Genomic DNA, 17,628 nt, shown 5'->3' with positions numbered 1-17,628 from the left:
GACAAAAGACGGTATCTGGCGATGACAGGCAAAAACTCGGCATCGGAGACCTAACCCGGTTACCCCTCTCTCGTGCGAGCCCGAGGAGACCGCTCGGGTGCCGGGGATCTTCCAGGAACGCTTGCAAAACTTTTTTTACTAGCGCTTCTCTTTTACGGTTGTTTCGATTCGATGATTATCCCGGAAGAAGATCGATTTGGCAACATGACGAAAAAGGGGATTTTACCACGGCGTGTAGTACGAGAAATAGAGGCAGTTGGGGGCGTGTGTAATCTCCCAAATTCATGCGTCTCGACCGGGAGACCCCGCCAATATGTAGGTACCCGGGGGGAGCAGAGCCCACAGGCACCGTCTCCTATTCTGGCAGCCAGCGATGACAGGCCGCTGATCGTGCTTATTCTTGCCCTAGAATAGGCGATACAAGGATCGACTGCGGCTTCGGTTCCAAGCTTGTGGTATCGCTGATCGTCCCTTTTTAGTTCTTGTTGCTTCTCCATCATGTCCACTTCGCGGCCACAGCGAAGACGAGGGTCGTATCCGGATTCCAGGCGCACAGGTTACGGAAGGGGGTAGGGGAAAGGGATGGGATATGCCAGGCAAGCAAAAGGGGGGGGGGGATGATCCGTACGCGGGCCAGAACGACTGGAGAGAGAGATTTAGGACTCATCTCATACCCTGGTCCTGGGATGGAAACCCGAAAGATCGCCACCTGCCACTGTTGAGGTCTTGAAAGTGTATTGCAGCGTCTCGAATCGCGCAATGTCCCGTGCAGGAAAGGAGTTTGAAGAGAGTGATGAGAATGTCGATTTCTGGTAAGCAGAGGCTTTTCTGGTACCTTGCATTGTACGGAACATAGAGAATGAGAGACAACTTAGTACCGCTAATGGGCCACTCAGTGGCATGCGGCTGCAACCACTTAAACCCCTTGCAGCAGAAGTATCAGAAAACGATTCGCTGACTATGGGAGGGGAACCGACCGCAAGCTGATAAGACACGTGCTAGGAACACCAATGGAAGGCATTACAGCTCAGTCGTCCTTGCCCAGTCGATTTACGTGCCTTATATCGTATATCAGGTTGTTCCTGCCCCTGAATTTGACAGAAGCCTGTCACTAATGCATGAGTAGCATTGGTTAGGGTGAGCGGGGAAATAAAGGGACTGGCATGCGCGACGCCAAAGATGTCCAGGTCCAGCGCCGAATCTTCACCTGTGTCATCCCGAGGACCATCCCGAAATGACAACCGTCATTGGCATTTACAAGGATGCCGGCCGGCCGAAAAGAGAATTTGCTGGATGGCTGGAGCTGGGAGATTACTCTAGTAGTGCTTGGTCAAAGGTGAATGGACAGTTGTTGGTTACCCCTCACTAGCTGCTGACGGTGCAGATAACATCACGCATTGTCCTATTGGAGTAGGCGTTGACGTACGATTTTCCGAGCTGTATCCTCCAATTGGGTGGGTTGTAACGTATTTAGAACGGCTCGCTGTGGTATGGATGAGTGGCTGCTTGATGCAATCTCCTAACCATCCGTAATTGTGCATATGCTGACTTGCGCAGGTACAGCTCTAGTCCTAGGCTACGTCTGACGGATAGACTGTAAGTGCCAATGAACTTGGGTTCCAGTATGCACTTTGGCACGTACAACGCAGTTCATAGGAACCGCATTCTCTTCTGCGGTCTTCACACTCGAGAAGAGAGACCATGAAGAAGCATTGGTGTGCGTAGGCATAGGTATCCGTTGAGTGTTGGTATCGCTGCCTCCGATCTTGCTGCAACAGATATTGAGTATACAGGGTCGAGGAATGTTAAAGACGCAATTCAAGTCAAGCGCATAAAGGCCCATGAAGAAGGGATGGCCAAACACACACACACACACACACACACACACACACACAGAGTTGCATTGTTATATGCTCGACATGCCATTTGGCATGATCGTCATGGTTGAGCCTCATCGCCGGAAAGTTAAGAAATGATGAGTCCCGCCGGGCCGTTGTCTCGGCAACATGATTTGGCCACTGAACTTGAACTTCGAATACTGTCAAAGAATATTCCGGAAAGGGAGTTACGAAGCGAAGTATGTGATGACTTTTCGATTGATCCAAAACTCGAGGAAGCGTTAACCTGGATTGACGGCCGCCTTGGCATTACTATAAACCGATGAAGCTGAGACAACACGGCAATTGCTGGGGTTTGCGTTTGTAAACCTCCCGAGCATGTGAATTCCTCGTGTCATTGTGTCGTTAACATGTCAGTGGCATGCAGCCATCAACAGTACAGATATAGCCCACAATGGGCACCCAAGGAGTTTGACCGAAACAGAACGATGGAAAGGGTCACCAAGCCTCGAGTCACTAGCCTGTGTGAAAGAGCCGAGGGACTGTTGCCTCGTCTTCAGGAGGCTCAGATAAGTTTCTGGACGCGCATGGTCTTTCTTGGACGTTGCTCGAAACCTTTCGTCGTCAGGGGGAATGTCAGAAGGCAAAGCAAAAAGAGTTCAACAACTGAGAGAATAGCACGGAGATGGTTCGTGGCGGAGTCGCCAACATCAATCAACCCTTGGAAGAATCAATAAATATTTCGTTCCATCCCTGGTTAGTCGTCCATTCAACGTCTGAAACTCCGGGCCAGACGAAGGGAGGCGGGAGGAAGAATGGACACAAGACTAGAAAATTCGGGGCGAACGCCTCGGCAACTGGTCGATACCGGATGTGTGGTCAGGCTTCCGTCATACATGTTGGTTGTCTCTCCAACCGATCGATTAGACATCAGAAGATTCAAAATGGATTCTACGGAGACCTACGGTAGGCATTGGTTGCACCAGAGAGAGCACAAACCCATGGTGTCAGCTTTCAGCAGGATTCAGGTGGCCCCTAAACGACGGGGATTTATCGCCAAGCTACTTTGCGCGTTATTCATCTCGGCCCAGGGTGAGTGAGGGTGCTCGATATGGTAAACGGATTGGTGAGCGCAAGTGGTATCACCACCGCATTATCGACCAATGTTTCGGTCCAATGGTTGGGGTTCTATGGCTAGTCCTCGGTTTCTCTCTCCCCTATTTTACATATGCCTCGCAGTCTGGCGTGGTGGGACAGAAAGCAAAGACGACCTGAAGAGCACCAAGCCTAGCTGGGCCATAGCCCCTAGGGTGTAAGTCCATGCACCTGCAGGAATGGGCTGGACAGGTGACAATAGGTCGAGCGAACAGCAACCACTGCCAATGATAACTACGACTAGACAACATGGCAGCTGCCAAAGACCACTCATTCCCAAGTCAACCGTGCCTTTAAACCAAGCTAGGTAGCTAACTCGAAATGGCCGACGGCGTAGTACATCCTCCAGAGCCAAAAACCCGTGTAGAAATTTTGATGTGACGATGACGAAAAGATGCGTAGTGGTGGCACTGCAGCCCTGCCACTGAGACACCGGTGCTTTCATTTTCAATCATGACCATCTTTTGCGTTGAACTAATTCCCATTAACACCCTCCCATCCACCCATTCCACATCCTTCGATGACGACCTGGCAACCCCTCATCCAAAACCTGGACTGGCCGCCTAAAAGCCCCCCAAAGTAAGGTATGGTATGTCAGCGGCAGGCGTGTGTGTGTGTGTGCGTGAGTCAAGGCGGCGCTGCGCTACCAGACTAGTCTGGTTGGTCTTTTTTTCTTTTGTCCCTGTCTCCGGAGGGACATCTCCCTAAGTGTCCCAACGTTCCCCGCCTTACGGTGCATCAGCACCACCAGCAGAAGCAAAAGTTGCGAATTATATGACCGTGTTTGGAAAAGTACCTTGCATGGCGCTGCGTGAGATCCCTTCCGCATCGCATTTGGGCATTTCGCTTGCCCCAGTCAGCCGAGCCGTTGCAACCAGCAACCGTCTCAGCAGTTTTTGGACGTTGAACAAAGGATACCAGACTAAGAAAAGAAAAGGCGTTGCTCAGTCAGGACATGAAGCAGCGGGCCCTTTCGCCCTCCTACGGCTTCTACGGCCCCGGGCACGGATACGTCAGGTCTCGTTCCAGCGCAATATCTATGCCCTCGTAGGGAAATCCTCGGAGGGTAATGTGGTATAGACAATACCTAAATCAGAGCAAGTCGGGTCAAAAACAGGTCAGGGCAAACCCATTTAGTTGGAGGGCTGATGATTCGCATATCTTGACGGGCGGGAAACATCGAGGGGTCCCGAGACAAGTACATACCACGCAGGAACATCCTTGAAGCAGCCCTTTCTTCAGCCCCTAGAGTTCATCACATCCTATCATCAGCTCCTCCCTATTGCAGTAGCTCCAGCAGTAACAGATAGTACCTTCGTGTTAGCCGCCACTAAACACCAATCTCGGCGTGAGGTTTCTGATGCCCTCTCCCCTTCGAAAACACGCGCACATACACACATACTCCGTATTTCTTTCTCTCTCCTCTTGCGCAATGGCTGGCCGAACCTACAGCTGCATAGAATTGTTTGTACCGGATGCTTCATCTGCGCATTCAATACATTCCGTTCATGCGCTGCAGGTAGCTCGGACGACACCAACAACGACAACGACAACGATAACCGCGCCAAGTGCAGCGCCAGTTGTAGCTTACAAGCCCGTCGCCGCTAAACCTTGAAACCCTGAATACCAGAACAGGCACTGATACAGCCAGTGGGAAACACCTGACATGTTGCCACCATCTGTGCGGGAAACGGCCTCGTTGGATCTGCCTTCCATCTGAACACTTCACCCCGTCAGTGCGCTCGAGCCGGTCCAGCGATCAGAGCCTGACTCTACATTTGTCCGGATGCTCGAAGACCCTTCCAGCCTCCCTGCTGAGCCACCCCGCCCTAGATCCCGAATTCCTCCCCCTCTCCACTTGTTCTGTTCTGCCCAGTCCTGCTGGCATGCAACTCAACGTCGAGAGAGACATTGGAGACCTGAAAAGCTGGGTGCTCGAATTCGACCTCAACCGTAGGTCGCTCCGGCCAGCCTAGTAACACTGTCGTTTCGTTTAATAGGCTAGCCGTGCTCGCTAGTACTGGCACTCAGGGACCCCCTAGCAGCACTGTGATTGAACCATCTCTTTCCACCCTATTGCCTTGAAATTTAGCAGTGAAGTCACACAAACTGCGCTGTGCTCCACTGGACTGTGCTGCTGTCCCGGCTCCCTTCCGCCAATGGTGTGGGTGTTTGGCAGATACGTACTCTCAATGACCTTAACTTGAGGTACATGCACACCTAAAGTACCGATTTTTTTCTTTCCTGCACAACTCCAACGAGTCTCTCCAACGACGGAAGACCGCCTCTGCCTAGCCTGATCTTACGTACCTTTACCTAACAGTGCTCCTTCTCCTCCTCAATCCTGCCTGCAGGTACTTCGATGTTACCTACCTACCTTTTACCGTGACCTCCCGTTTTCCATTCCCCTTCCACGGTTAACGATTGGCTATCAAACGCTCCTTACATCTCTCTCCCTCACTCGCTCTAACCTGCGCTCTCTCTCTCTCTTTCTCTCTCTTGTGCTGCCTCTTCCGAAGCCGTCTCCTGTTGGAAGCGCTGTACTGACAGACAAGACCCTGCTTTCCTGTCTTACGACTCTGACGACTAGATCCATCTGCTTCTGTAACCTATCTTTCCACTGGTATGCTTGCCTCCTCCTGACCGCATCCCACGGACCTCTCTGCTTGCAAATCTTCCCTCCCGCAACTACCAACCTCCCAGTCTCAAGTCCAAGCGGCCATTTTTTGCTCACGCAAACCTTTGAACTCCAGTGTAATGCTATTGTCATGAATCTACGGCCCCACGAGCTTCTGTAATGATCAATGATATACGAGCCTGAAGCCGCCCCCGCCTGAGACGCTACCTTCACGAGCCGAGTCTTCGACAGCCCTTGGTACCACCCCTCATCTTCTCCAACTGGACGATTGCGATTTGATATCGATATTTGGTCATACTGGGAATACTTCTGCCTCATCAAGCCTCGACAATCCCGTTTGCGAAGGTGGTTCCTGTCATGTTCGAGTTAGGGTTGTGTGAACTACAGTAGAATTGCTATGAGTGGGGATCAGCTGGCTTCCAGGCAAGATTTCAACCAAACCCAACCCCATTCATGTTGGTCTTCTGTCTCCCACCAGGCCGACAGATCAACAGGCCGCCTTACTATCAGAACTCCTCTTGGCTAACTTGAAATATTGCTTGCAGCTTTGGAAACCCAAACGCTCAGCCGCCCACACCCAAACAGACCCCAATCTCTGCCGTTTTCCCGAGTCCCGTCTTCGAAACTCCCAAGCAACGACAAGGTCACTTTGACGACGTCGGTGGGTGGACACCTCGTTTTGCTGAGGAATACTCCGTCTTCAACACCACTCCGGGCAATCTCAGAGGATCCCAAGGCCCGTTTGCCGAGTTTTTGTCCGCTACGGCATATCCCCCTTCGACCAGTCTGAAGAGACCCTTGTCTGCCGAAAGCCTCGCCGCTCAGATAGCGTCTCATGCTAATCACCTCTCGCCCAACCCGACCTTTCCCTTGCCGCCGGTTGACCCCTCTCGACGATTGCCTTCTTCACCCAAACCCCCAATCGAGCAACCGGAACTTTCCAGCCAGAAGAGCACTGAGGCGGCCACCCAAGACATAAATTTGACCAAGGCGAGAAACAGAGAGGGTGCCGCGGACCTAGACGGGCAGACAGCCACTCCTCCCCCATCTTCCCACAAGGGTGGGCGGAAGCTTGCGTCAAAAGCTCACGTCGACAATATGCAGAATGACCATGGCTACGGCCAGCCAGACTTTTCCGGTACCCCACAGCAGCCCAACATGGCGTTTGTGACTGCCACCGACATGTTCGGCTACCCCATGTCCGCACCAGCAACCGCTCCGACGAGCTTCTGGGACACAAGCGCTGACATGTCAGGCATGGATATCGATTTTTCTTTTGGCCCTAGTGTTTTTCAGACCTCGACCCACCGTCACATGCCGTCCTTTGACGCCTCTCAAATGTTCCAGGAAACTGTTCCCCTTCCGCCAGCAAATAACCAAGAAAATGCTCAACTGGCTAAGCGAAGCCGGCCACTAGCCCCCAAACCTCTCATGTCTAATGTTCATTCCAGTTCTGCGGATATCTCCATGGCCTCGGCGTCGTTCACAGCATCGGTGGACGACCCTTTTGGTATTGTTAGCCCTGGTGCAGGAGTGGATCCCGGCCTGCTGTTCAGCAGACCATCGTCTTCCTCCAACATGGATACCAACATTCCGGTGACCCAAGGCTCCGCACAATTTGCTTTAGCTGCAGCAGCAGAAACTCAATCAAGAGCGCCAATGCATGGCGGAGACATCCGCCGTTCCTTCAGCACAAGGGAGCTGGCACCCAGTAAAATGCCAGAGCCAATGTCTGGAAGCTCCCCTTCCAAGTCACATGGGCGACTCAATGGCCTCCAACGAAGCGTTAGTGAAAATCGTGGTCGCCGTGGGCTGGCAAAGGCAGCGTTGCCCACACTGGCTCCAGCCATCCAACCTAGACCGCAGGCCAACACTGGCCCTGTAGTAGGGCCTAGCCGGCCACTCAGCCGACCTTCAGGCAGGATCTCACCTCTTAAACAGCAACAATCTCGACTTTCGAGTCTGACAGCGATACCTGAATCTTCGAGCCCACGAACCCGAACTTCCGTCAAGTTCACCATTGACTCAAAAGGCAGAGCACGAGCTGAAACCACCATGGTTGTGGACGAACCTAGACCAAGTAGCACACAGGCAAGACCTGTCGTGCGGGAGATGCCCCGTAGAGAGAAGAGCTGGGACTCTGAAGATGACGAGTCCTCGACAGACGACGAACCCATCATCATTCCCAGCCGAAACGCCTCTTTTGCGCTGCCTGACCCTCGCCGGCCTACCTCGGCCTCCATGTTCCACTCATCCCGCAGAAGCGTAAGCGAACATAGCTCAAGCAGCCACGGTGCATCGATATCACATCATGATGCTGAGAGTGAAGCCGAGACGGTGATGAACGATGCGCATGGCAAGGGTGGCGATGCTGCAAGTGAGCTACGGAAGCTGGTCGAGAGCCGACAGAAGCGAGGGCCTCCAGCGCCGGGCAGTCAACGATCGCAACGATTCGTATCAGGCAGTTTTGGGAACTTCCAGGGAGGCCTGATGTCGCCAGGTGCACTGACAGAAACCAGCTTGCCGTCGCCATCAAAGGCTACTTACAACGTGCGTTGTGTCTGCAGGAATGGCGCAGACCGACCGGGAGAGTATATGGTTCAATGGTATGACACCTAGTCCATCTTGATGACACATCCGGTGACTTTTCGATGGCTAACCACCCTACTAGCGAGTCCTGCGAGATGTGGCTCCATGGCTCGTGCATTAAAATCTCGCGACGAACTCTTCCGACTGTATATATATGTGCATTCTGTTCAAACACCCCCAATATGCGAGGCGGCCGACTTCGTGGTAATGGTCCAGTGCTAGGCTCGTCAGGGGCGAGCCCCTTGGCTCGTAAATCATTCCGGTAGCTCATGGCTAGTCGAGCCCTCGACGTAATAACCAAACTTTCGACGTTCTAAAGACGGGCAAGAGAAGGGGAAAAATGGGTCTAGAAAGAGGACGGGCAATCCATCATCAAACCATGTGGGATATTGATGAGTACATATAATACCCGAGTACACACTTGCAACATAATGAAAAAATAAACATGAAGCGATGCATACTTCGAAATGATTTCATATTCCTAGGGCGATATCGACAGCGCCCCCAGCCTCCGAGACTCGTGACACATCGAGAAGACTCAAAATAGTAGGGAATGTGCATTGTTGCTGAACACGTCCCCAAAAGCCATGTTAGAACTCAATGCCGCTTCTAGCCAAGCACAGTTCCTTGCGCAGGGGGCCAATAACGCAGTAGATGAGCATAGCTTTTCAATGGCAATCTCGAGGGTAATGGGGAGTTATCATGTGCAACTGTTAAGTTGTGGGGCGTCGAATTCATGAAAGAAGTGAATGGCATGTGGCGGGCCATCGTCCGTCCCGTATGTCAATGGCGGGCACCTGTCAAACTAAACCCTTGCTAAGTTATATTAGTAACTTTCCGTTTATCAAGATAATCTAATTACCGTCTTGCCTCACAATGTTGTCGTCCCGAGTGCTAGCTGTTGTTAATATATGGTTTTTGCGCAATCATGTAGGCTGAACTGGCACTCCGCTCGCTGTCTGCTATATAGTTGGAACAGCAGCGCTACATGGTCTTATACTGTTCTTTCCTGATGTCTCGAGCTACTGATACAGCCAGGTTATGAAAAGAGCCTATGATGAGGCTATTCGTTCCCCTTTCCAGGTTAGGACAAATGTCCGTCTTGGCGAGAGCATCCAGGCGAATACAAGGCTAACCAGAATACACAAACGCAAGGTTCGATTTGTACAATCCCTCTGTGAACGCAGAAAGGGCCACTCACTACTCAAAGCAATTGGATTGTCGTAGAAGCTATACCACAAGAGAAAAGATGAGCAGTACAGTAGCTATATCTTTGTGGTCATCTGTTTGTGGGAAAAGCCGCTTCATTGCAAACAACCTCGGAAAAGCCGCCAGAATCAGGGGCACACATTACGGCAACAAGAACGGCACTGCCATGGGTATTACTCGGCTTGAATACCCCCGAGCAAAGTGGACGAATTAGCATCGTCTTCGCCGTAGACAAGGCCGGAAGAAGGGGAAATTCTGGGGCGCCGGGACGAACCGGCGCCGAAAGAAGCCAAGCGAAGCCCCGATGCCTCGTGGGAGTGTGTTGGAGAGCAGCGGGGGCGCAGGCTGAAGCGTGAAGCTATCCCTCCGACTTCGGAAGGCGGGGTTGGGACTGCGCCTAAACTTTTTAAATCTTGTGCTGGATGCGGGGCAACAGCTCACCTGTTTATCGGAACGGAGACTCATCTGGCGTGCCCGACTTTCTTCTCTCCTTTTTCTTTTACACCTGTCCAATTACGCCCAGATACCCTTTCTCCCAACCCGAAGTTTCAACACGACTTTCTATTTTCAACAAGGACAAAATGGCGACGCATAACATTGTGGTGTTTGCCGGTGACCACTGCGGTCCCGAGGTGAGTGAGCTCGAGTCGTCGACGGCCGAGGTAGCAAATGAACGTGTAGCTGACGAAACTCTGTTCTAGGTTGTCGTCGAGGCAGTTAAGGTATGCTCACCGGGCCACCCGCGACCAAAAATATCGTGCATCGTGAAGCTGATCAATGTTTTTTCACCGTCCCACAGATCCTCAAGACCATTGAGGCCAACAGCCCCTCCGCTGGCAAGTTCAACCTCCAGGACCACCTCCTGGGTGGTGTAAGTCCTTCCGAATCTGCCCGACGCTTAACCCCGAGTAGCAAACTGACCGAAGAACCCACCAGGCCTCCATTGACGCCACCGGCTCCCCCCTCACCGACGAGGCTCTTGCCGCCGCCAACGCTGCCGACGCCGTACTTCTTGGCGCCATCGGCGGTCCGAAATGGGGCACCGGCGCCGTGCGCCCCGAGCAAGGTCTTCTGAAGCTTCGCAAGGAGATGGGTACCTACGGTAACCTGCGTCCCTGCAGCTTTGCCTCGGAGGCCCTCGTCGACTTCTCTCCCCTCAAGGCTGATGTCTGCCGTGGCACCGACATGGTCATCGTCCGCGAGCTGACTGGCGGTATCTACTTCGGCGAGCGTAGCGAGGACTCCGGTGACGGCAAGGCGTGGGACACTGAGCCCTACTCGCGCGAGGAGGTCGAGCGTATCGGTCGTCTGGCCGGTTTCCTGGCCATTGCCCGTGGCGAGAAGACCGTTTGGAGTTTGGACAAGGCCAACGTACTGGCCACCAGCCGTCTGTGGCGCAAGGTCATCACCGAGCTCTTCGAGAGGGAGTTTCCCCAGCTCAAGATCGAGCACCAGCTTATTGACTCTGCGGCCATGCTGCTCGTCAAGAACCCCCGTGCCCTGAATGGTGTCGTTGTCACGAGCAACCTGTTTGGTGACATCATCTCCGATGAGGCCAGTGTTATCCCTGGCAGCATCGGTCTGCTGCCCAGTGCCAGCTTGAGCGGCATCCCCGATGGCAAGGGCAAGTGCAACGGTATCTACGAGCCCATTCACGGTATGTTTTTTTATGCGCCAATGATTCGATTTGAAAATGGCATGCTGATGTAGCACACAGGCTCTGCCCCTGACATCTCCGGCAAGGGCATTGTTAACCCTATTGGCACCATTCTCTCCGTCGCCATGATGCTGCGCTACTCTCTCAACCTGCCTAAGGAGGCCCAGGCCGTCGAGAACGCCGTCAAGGCAGTCATTGACAACGGCCTGCGGACGAAGGACCTCGGCGGCAACGCCAGCACCAAGGAGATTGGCGATGCCATCGTCGCGGAGTTGACCAAGGCCCTCAAGGCATGAAGAGGGTTCCACATGTAACGGCTGACGAGGAATGAGATTTTTTTTGGATGCTGTCTCTTTTTTAAATTCTTATTTCTTTTTGCGAACTGGAAAGTCGGAAAACCGGAGACCGGAAAAGTAAGACAGTTTGGCGTGCGGAGGCTCTGTATAGCTCGCTACGTACCGCGAGAAACTGAGGTAGAGAAAAAAGCTCAGTTAAATAATTGTCCAGTGGCTTTCGGGTTACTGAGAGGAAGCTTGAGGTGTGAATGTCGTAGGTGGTAGGTGAGATAAATGACTTTTCTCATTTTTGCTTGGGTTCGACATGTTTGCAGCTATCGCCATAGTATGTAAATTGCCTGACGTGCTTAGATGGAACTGCAACTCTTTTTGAGACATCTTCCGACTTCTACGATAAGCTGCAGGAACTATGAGTATGGTATTGGAGGCCAGCAACCTTTGCGGAAACCAACTGTCAGTCACTTGTACTTGACTAAAAGCAGTTACGTCTGATCACTGACGCCAAACTCTTAACATCAACAATCATCTGGGTGCAAATTGCTCAGTACAAGTCGTGATATATGTTCTCGCAGAGGTTTTAGAAGAGACTTGCTGGGTTTTATCTCCTTGCTCTTTGTCTTCTTAGTCAAGGACTGCATCGCAACATTCCGTAGGCTGCGCTCCTCTTTCCCTGGATCTACCAATCCGATTCTTTGGAGGCCACAGTCCTGGGAAACAGTTTGGTTTTGGAGAAGGTGTAAGGAAGACGGGCGCATGGCTAATTTTCAGCTCGGCTTGTACCTCGGAACAGCGATTTGTTCGAGTTGGATACACCGCGCGGTTGGTTTCCATCCTGGCATGGTCCGGCAACACGCCTAGTTCACCAGAATATATCGTGATGATCGAGTGGTCTTTCTGGGACCTGAACATGTGATGTATGATGCCAGTATGGTCATCCTTACTATCTCACGTCAAGCCGAACACTCTATTAATGATATTCCGAAACGGGCCAGGCCATTCTTACGGCAGCGGAGTGCTAATGTGGAGTTGCTCTTGTTTTAAGCTTCGGTGGTCGTTGTCGTTCATGTAGAATAAAGTATTCCACTGTAACGCTGTCTCTCTAGACAGACGTACCAACAACTACTGTCCCTCTCATGTAGGCTAAAGACCAATGTGCACGAGACTGTAGCATTGGCACGTAATGCTATCCCATGAAGAAATTCAAGGTAACCCTTTGCTATTTTGACAACAACGAAGATGCGAACAACACGTTCGCATAATTTAGAGCCACCGCAGTGATGAAAATGAGTTGAGGCTTCTCGTCCTATGGAGAGGTCGGTAGAGTGATTGCAAACCTACACGATAATCTAAAATGAAACTTTAGAAGCACGGCTGCAGAAAGGTAGCCATGATCTTGAGATGTCCCAGCCACTAGTTTTTAGTATAGACAAAAGTGTGTGAAGCTGTCTATTACGGTACGGCAGTTGTGCATCATCTATTCAAGTCGAAGAACGCATCAATTCGCAGGGAAGTGAATTGGTCTTTCCCAGTGGACTTGACTGGTTTTAAAAATTTGGGCATCGCTCTACATCACGCAGCGCTTTTCTGCTAGCAGAACTTTTAGTATACACGACGTAGCTCATCACTCGCTCACACTATATCATTTGTTGGCCCAAATGTTACGAACAACGGAGGACAGGGGGTTCATCCGATTAGCGAAATATCCGAAACTGAACAAGGTTGGGCTGAAAGTATCACGAGGTGGTTGCTGTCATGCAGTATTGCCTATTTCGGCAAGCCTGGGACGAAGACCACATACGCCAGGATTGTTGTTTGGATATGCGTGGATCAAGGCAAACATGCCTTAATGGGGAAAAAAAAGGCCAAGTCGGAATATCCGGTCGTATAGACCAAAACACGAGCAAAAACTATAATGATCGTCGTGGCCCAACTTTTCAAAATGAACAAGGATCAGATGCCCAGAAACTAGAGGCTTGAGCAGCTTGGTTTTTTGTGCTAGTTGGAACCTTAGAACATGAGTTATTTTTGCAGCAATCATGAACACGACGCGCCCACCTATCTAGCAGCCCTCAGGAGCATCGATTATGTGAACTCTCTCACAAATATTTTAGTCGAAAGACGAGCGATACTCATTGAATTAACTCACGATAATATGCACACATAACACAAACCTCTCGGACTGTTACCTCTACAAACTTTCATGGAGTACCTTAGTTGGTTTGCCATCATACGGCACCAACGTGAGAATGGACTCATGCTCCGGCAATCGCCCAGATACCATTGAAGGAGCAGTAGTGCCCATGGAATGCATGTCAACCCGCCTTAAAACTGAATCTTAGCAAATCGAATGCCGGATTTCCCGAGGGCTTTCCCGGTATACCTCTCACTGAACACCCCACACGTTGCTTGCCCATGGGGTCCCCACATATCCACATAGCGCTCCAGGAGCCCGTTTTCAGGCCATCTTGAACCCTCACCACTGGCTTCTTTTTTCTCAAAATACTGGCTTTCGGGTTCTGATATCACGAGAAGCACATAGGGGCCCTAGACCAGCGGTTCTTTTCAACCAGTCCCCACTTGGCCCATAAAAAAGTTCAGTGGTTCTGGGATTCAGTAGAAGTCATAAAAAGCTCATGTTTCCTCGAACAGTAGCACACGGTATCCAGTAACATGAAGGGCCATCCTGTTGGTGCTTGTGGTCCAAAACATGCAAGTTCTTTGGAGCTTTTGGGGTTATCACTCCTTATTAGTTTTTCTGCACGTCGGTTTAACAGCTTGTCAAGCTACTGGCTTTGATATTGGCACGTTCCAGCAACCCTCCATCCATTCTCGGCCCAAGTTTAGATACTGGCTTCCCGATGCATCAGTAGATGCTGCGCAAGTCAAGGCCGACATTGCGTCGGCCATATCCATAGGTGCTGGCGGTGTCGAGTTGGTTCCATACTACAACTATGGCGGAACCTTTGGCAGTGCTCCTGCCGGAGTGAACTGGACAGAAACTGGATTCGGCACGCCGTCTTTCAGACGCGTACTAAAAGCTGCACTAGAGTCTCACAAGGAGACGGGTGCTCTTATGGACTTTGCTCTAGGGCCAAATCAGGGTCAAGGAGTTCCTGCTCAGGCATCTGACGAGGGACTGCAATGGGATTTGGTACATCACATCCCCTCCCTACCCACGACGTCGGATCAAAGGACTGACATTGTAAAAGGTGCCGTTTTCAGACATGCTTCCGCAAAACGGTGTTTATAACCAAGTCCTTCCGGGCTGGGGTTCTGGCAAACTTATTGCTGCAGTGACAGCCCGTGTGGTTTTTAACGAGACACGCACAGCCGACAATGATCACATGAGCGGAAGTCCCGTGAACGCTACCTGGTCCTTTCTCGTGCTGGACAACCAAGAGCTGAAGGAAGTCACTTCTGAGATTTCGAAATCTACGGGGCATGCCAACTTGACACTTCCCTCCACTAATGGCAGCGACTACTATCGAATATTCGCCTTCTATGAAACGAAACCTCTGCACAAGAACCTGGAGTACAGCTCCGGTCTCAACTCATCCATATGGGACAATGGGTCATACGTTGTAGACCACTTCAGCGCTCGAGGGGCTCAGGTGACCATTGACTTTTGGGAGAAAAATATTCTGGTAGACGATCTGAAGGGTCTGGTGAAGGAAGCAGGCAATCTTGGTAGGCTTCGTTGCTCTTCTTCTGGTGATCATTCTGCTGACCTCATTAAGTCTGGGAAGACAGCAATGAAGTACCCTCACATATCAACTGGACGCCATCTATTCCTGATCAGTTCTATGCCAGATATCAGTACTCGTTGACAAAGTATCTTCCTCTTTTAATCTTTCGTCAAAACAACCTTCTGCAACAACGAGAAGCTCCTGGGGAGTTCCAGTGTGTTCTCAATACCGAAGACCAAGGCAGAGGATTCATCAATGACTACCGTAGTGTCCTCGAAGATGACTACAACGAATACCTACGTACTCTGGCCAACTGGGCGAACAACGAACTTGGCCTCAAATTCTCAACGCAACCGACGTACAACCTGCCTATGGATATGGCCGCTGCTATCCCTCTTGTTGACGTCCCTGAGGGTGAGACTTTTAGTCAGATGGATATCATTGATTCGTATCGTGAGTTCACCGGCCCTGCTTTCCTCTCTGGGAAGAGAATTCTCAGCAGCGAAATGGGGGCAAAGCCTACAAAAGCGTACTCGTACACTTTGTCGGACCTCTTGTTCTCAATGAATCGGGCATTCGTCGGAGGTGTCAATCAGCTTGTGCTCCACGGCCAGACGTATAGTGGCAAGTATCCCCAGACGACATGGCCTGGTTATACCACCTTCTCGTACTTGTTCTCAGAGGTGTACTCTCCAAAGCAGCCCTCGTGGAACTTGACTCTTCCAGATGTGCTATCATATGCCGCAAGGGCGCAGTGGGTACTTCAACATGGTGTGCCGCGAACAGACGTTGTTATTCTCCGTAGCCATGTGGCTACCGACTGGACTTGGAGGACTATCTACAACCACACAGATCTCGAGGACAATGGTATGGCTTATTTTCACTCTCAGCTTTACGCTATAAACAGTTTTACTGACAGTTTATTTTAACAAATAGGTTGGACTTATAATTATATCTCGCCCAGCAATTTTGGCCTCCCACAGGCCTTCGCCAAGGACGGTATTCTCTCTCCAGACACCTTGGCGTGGAAAGCCATCGTTATCGAAAGCAAGGAGAATTTTACCACCGCCGAAATTACTCATGTGCAACAGTTTGCACAAGCCGGCGTCTCAGTCATCCTCAGCGGTGGTCTCCCTGGACTGTACACCTCTGGGAACCAAACCTTTGATAACCAATTCATAAACGAGATGAAGACTCTGATTGCGCTGGAGACTGTTCATCAAGTTGAATCGAACAAAGTATCCGAGAAATTATATGAGCTTGGGCTGAGTCCACGAATCCAGGCCATTTCAAGCACCAAAATCTACACACTCTGGAGGGAAGATGCTGAAACCAACAGGGATTTTGCCTTCATTCTCAACGATTCTCTTAACGATACCGTAGGGGAACTGGTAGTGGCCACGGGCAAGACGCCTTACTGGCTGGATCTATGGTCCGGCGAGGAAAAACCCGTTCTGACGTATCAAGTCACTAATGGCAAAACAAAAATCCCACTGCGGCTTCGGGCTAACCAGACTGCCCTGCTGGCTTTCGGTCCACCAGGTTCGGTCAATGCAAGCGTCCCAACCTGTCATCTGAACTCGACATCCGAGGACATCCTCGGCTATAGATTTACTACGCCCGATACGATCAGCCTTCATCTCAACCATGTCAGTGAAGTAACGACCTCGGATGGAAAGACTCTTCAGGTTGGCCGCTGCGGCGTTCGGCCACCCATCGAGCTGCGCAACTGGACACTCTCTGTGGAACACTGGGAGAAGCCCGCAGACATTTATGATTCCGGGGCCGAGCCTTTAAAGCGTAACACCACACAGCCTCTCCCAATATTGACTTCATGGTCGGATATACCAGCATTGGTCAATGTTTCTGGCGTAGGTCACTATGCCACGACCTTTTCTTGGCAAGGATCTCAAGGAGAAAATTCCACGTCGGGAGCTTACATACGACTCCCACATGTCCTGCACGGAGCCAGAGTATTGGTAAACGGGTACACAGTCCCGACAGCTGATTATTATGGGGAGCAGCGCGATATCACTTCACTTCTCACAGAAGGGGACAACGAGGTTCTGATCTCGACCCCGAGCACAATGTGGAACTACCTAAGCACATTTTATGGCGAAATCGAGATGTCTGGGGGCAAGCCATTTCTGAACCCGGCTGCCGCTCCAAAAACAAGCAACGGACTTGTCGGGGATGTGGCTATTGTACCGTTCCGGGAGGAGCTTGTACAATGTGGAAGCACATGAGATGGTGATTAAGAGACAATGGCTGCTTACTAGTCCTTGATACAAAATTTTAGCCATAAGTAATGACTCATGGAAGTTGAAGCTAGAGAAAAATTTAAAGCCCTATTGAAACGAGCTGTCTTCGGTCTCGGAGTGTATAGGTTTTCCCACCACAGTGTCAGGGTGTTCGTGATTGCGCAGGCGGCACTACAACAGCTACCTGACTGCCTCCAAATGCTACAAAATGAAATTTTCTTGTTGTGAAACGAGTGAATCTGTAAGCTTTTGAAGTTGTAAAGACCAAAAAAGTACCAGGACTGGCTTGCTAGGGGCAA

General features: G+C 51.1%; 3 protein-coding genes across 3 annotated transcripts; all 3 read left to right on the top strand.

The window, feature by feature from the left end:
* Positions 1 to 6,729: 6,729 nt before the first annotated feature.
* On the top strand, positions 6,730 to 8,486 carry CTRU02_212699 (PHD finger protein 20; the record flags this gene model as incomplete). The annotated part of the gene is made up of 2 exons (XM_036723470.1): positions 6,730 to 8,237; positions 8,303 to 8,486. 2 exons carry the CDS (start codon positions 6,730 to 6,732, stop codon positions 8,484 to 8,486), a joined length of 1,692 nt encoding a protein of 563 aa, XP_036584746.1.
* Positions 8,487 to 10,010: 1,524 nt separating this feature from the next.
* CTRU02_212698 (3-isopropylmalate dehydrogenase) lies at positions 10,011 to 11,382 on the top strand (the record flags this gene model as incomplete). The annotated part of the gene is made up of 5 exons (XM_036723471.2): positions 10,011 to 10,061; positions 10,131 to 10,151; positions 10,229 to 10,300; positions 10,366 to 11,086; positions 11,147 to 11,382. 5 exons carry the CDS (start codon positions 10,011 to 10,013, stop codon positions 11,380 to 11,382), a joined length of 1,101 nt encoding a protein of 366 aa, XP_036584747.2.
* Positions 11,383 to 14,089: 2,707 nt separating this feature from the next.
* CTRU02_212697 (uncharacterized protein) lies at positions 14,090 to 17,314 on the top strand (the record flags this gene model as incomplete). The annotated part of the gene is made up of 4 exons (XM_036723472.1): positions 14,090 to 14,533; positions 14,592 to 15,069; positions 15,120 to 15,935; positions 16,005 to 17,314. 4 exons carry the CDS (start codon positions 14,090 to 14,092, stop codon positions 17,312 to 17,314), a joined length of 3,048 nt encoding a protein of 1,015 aa, XP_036584748.1.
* Between the last annotated feature and the right edge of the window lie 314 nt (positions 17,315 to 17,628).

The sequence above is a fragment of the Colletotrichum truncatum genome (assembly GCF_014235925.2).
Source record: "Colletotrichum truncatum strain CMES1059 chromosome Unknown Contig_0009, whole genome shotgun sequence".
In the NCBI taxonomy this organism is placed as follows: Eukaryota; Fungi; Ascomycota; class Sordariomycetes; order Glomerellales; family Glomerellaceae; genus Colletotrichum; species Colletotrichum truncatum.
The sequence above is the reverse complement of the archived record's forward strand: the minus strand, read 5'-3'. Positions and strand labels throughout refer to the sequence as shown.